Source organism: Cyprinus carpio, chromosome B11, assembly GCF_018340385.1.
Source record: "Cyprinus carpio isolate SPL01 chromosome B11, ASM1834038v1, whole genome shotgun sequence".
In the NCBI taxonomy this organism is placed as follows: Eukaryota; Metazoa; Chordata; class Actinopteri; order Cypriniformes; family Cyprinidae; genus Cyprinus; species Cyprinus carpio.
The window spans coordinates 1,447,547-1,448,046 of NC_056607.1; the positions used below are offsets into that span (position 1 = coordinate 1,447,547).

At 45.6% G+C, this 500-nt stretch overlaps 1 protein-coding gene across 1 annotated transcript in view; it reads left to right on the forward strand.

Annotated features, from left to right (window-relative positions):
* Window positions 1-500, forward strand: part of iars1 (isoleucyl-tRNA synthetase 1) — a 54,486-nt gene extending 53,986 nt beyond the window's left edge. Inside the window, exon 34 of the mRNA XM_042733522.1 lies at window positions 208-500. Within this exon, the coding sequence (XP_042589456.1) occupies window positions 208-287 (80 nt within the window). The 3' untranslated portion in view covers window positions 288-500. The remainder of the gene's footprint in view (window positions 1-207) is intronic.

The window sequence follows — 500 nt, forward strand, 5'->3', positions numbered from 1 at the left end:
CTGCTGTCAGACACGCAGAGCAAGATGGCCGTGGTGCGCTCAGGTCCTCCTGCTCAGAGACGACACGAGTCCATCTAGCGTTTCATTCAGAGCAGAGACGCTGGACTCTTTTCATATGAGATGAGAAGAAGACACCAACTGCAGATGAGTAACTGGCTGTAATGTTGAGTTGTTGGCCGTGTGTGACTGATTATGGTTGTGTTTCAGAGCTGAAGGCGTCCTCTCTGGATACTCTGAACACCAAGACCCTCTACGTCAAAGTCCTTCCTACAACTGCAGAAGCCTAACCAGATCACACCTGCGTCTTACAAAGATCCTCAGCGTCCTCTTCCTCCTCACATCTGTTTGAGATAATGGGTTTGGTGTTTGTAATGGAAAACTCTTGGAAATTCATGTGTTGATTGATTAATTAAATTGGAGTAAGTGAAGATTATGACTGGAGCTGTACTCTGTGGGTTTCTGTGGGGAAGCTTTGAATAAACCTTGAGATGCAAATAAAA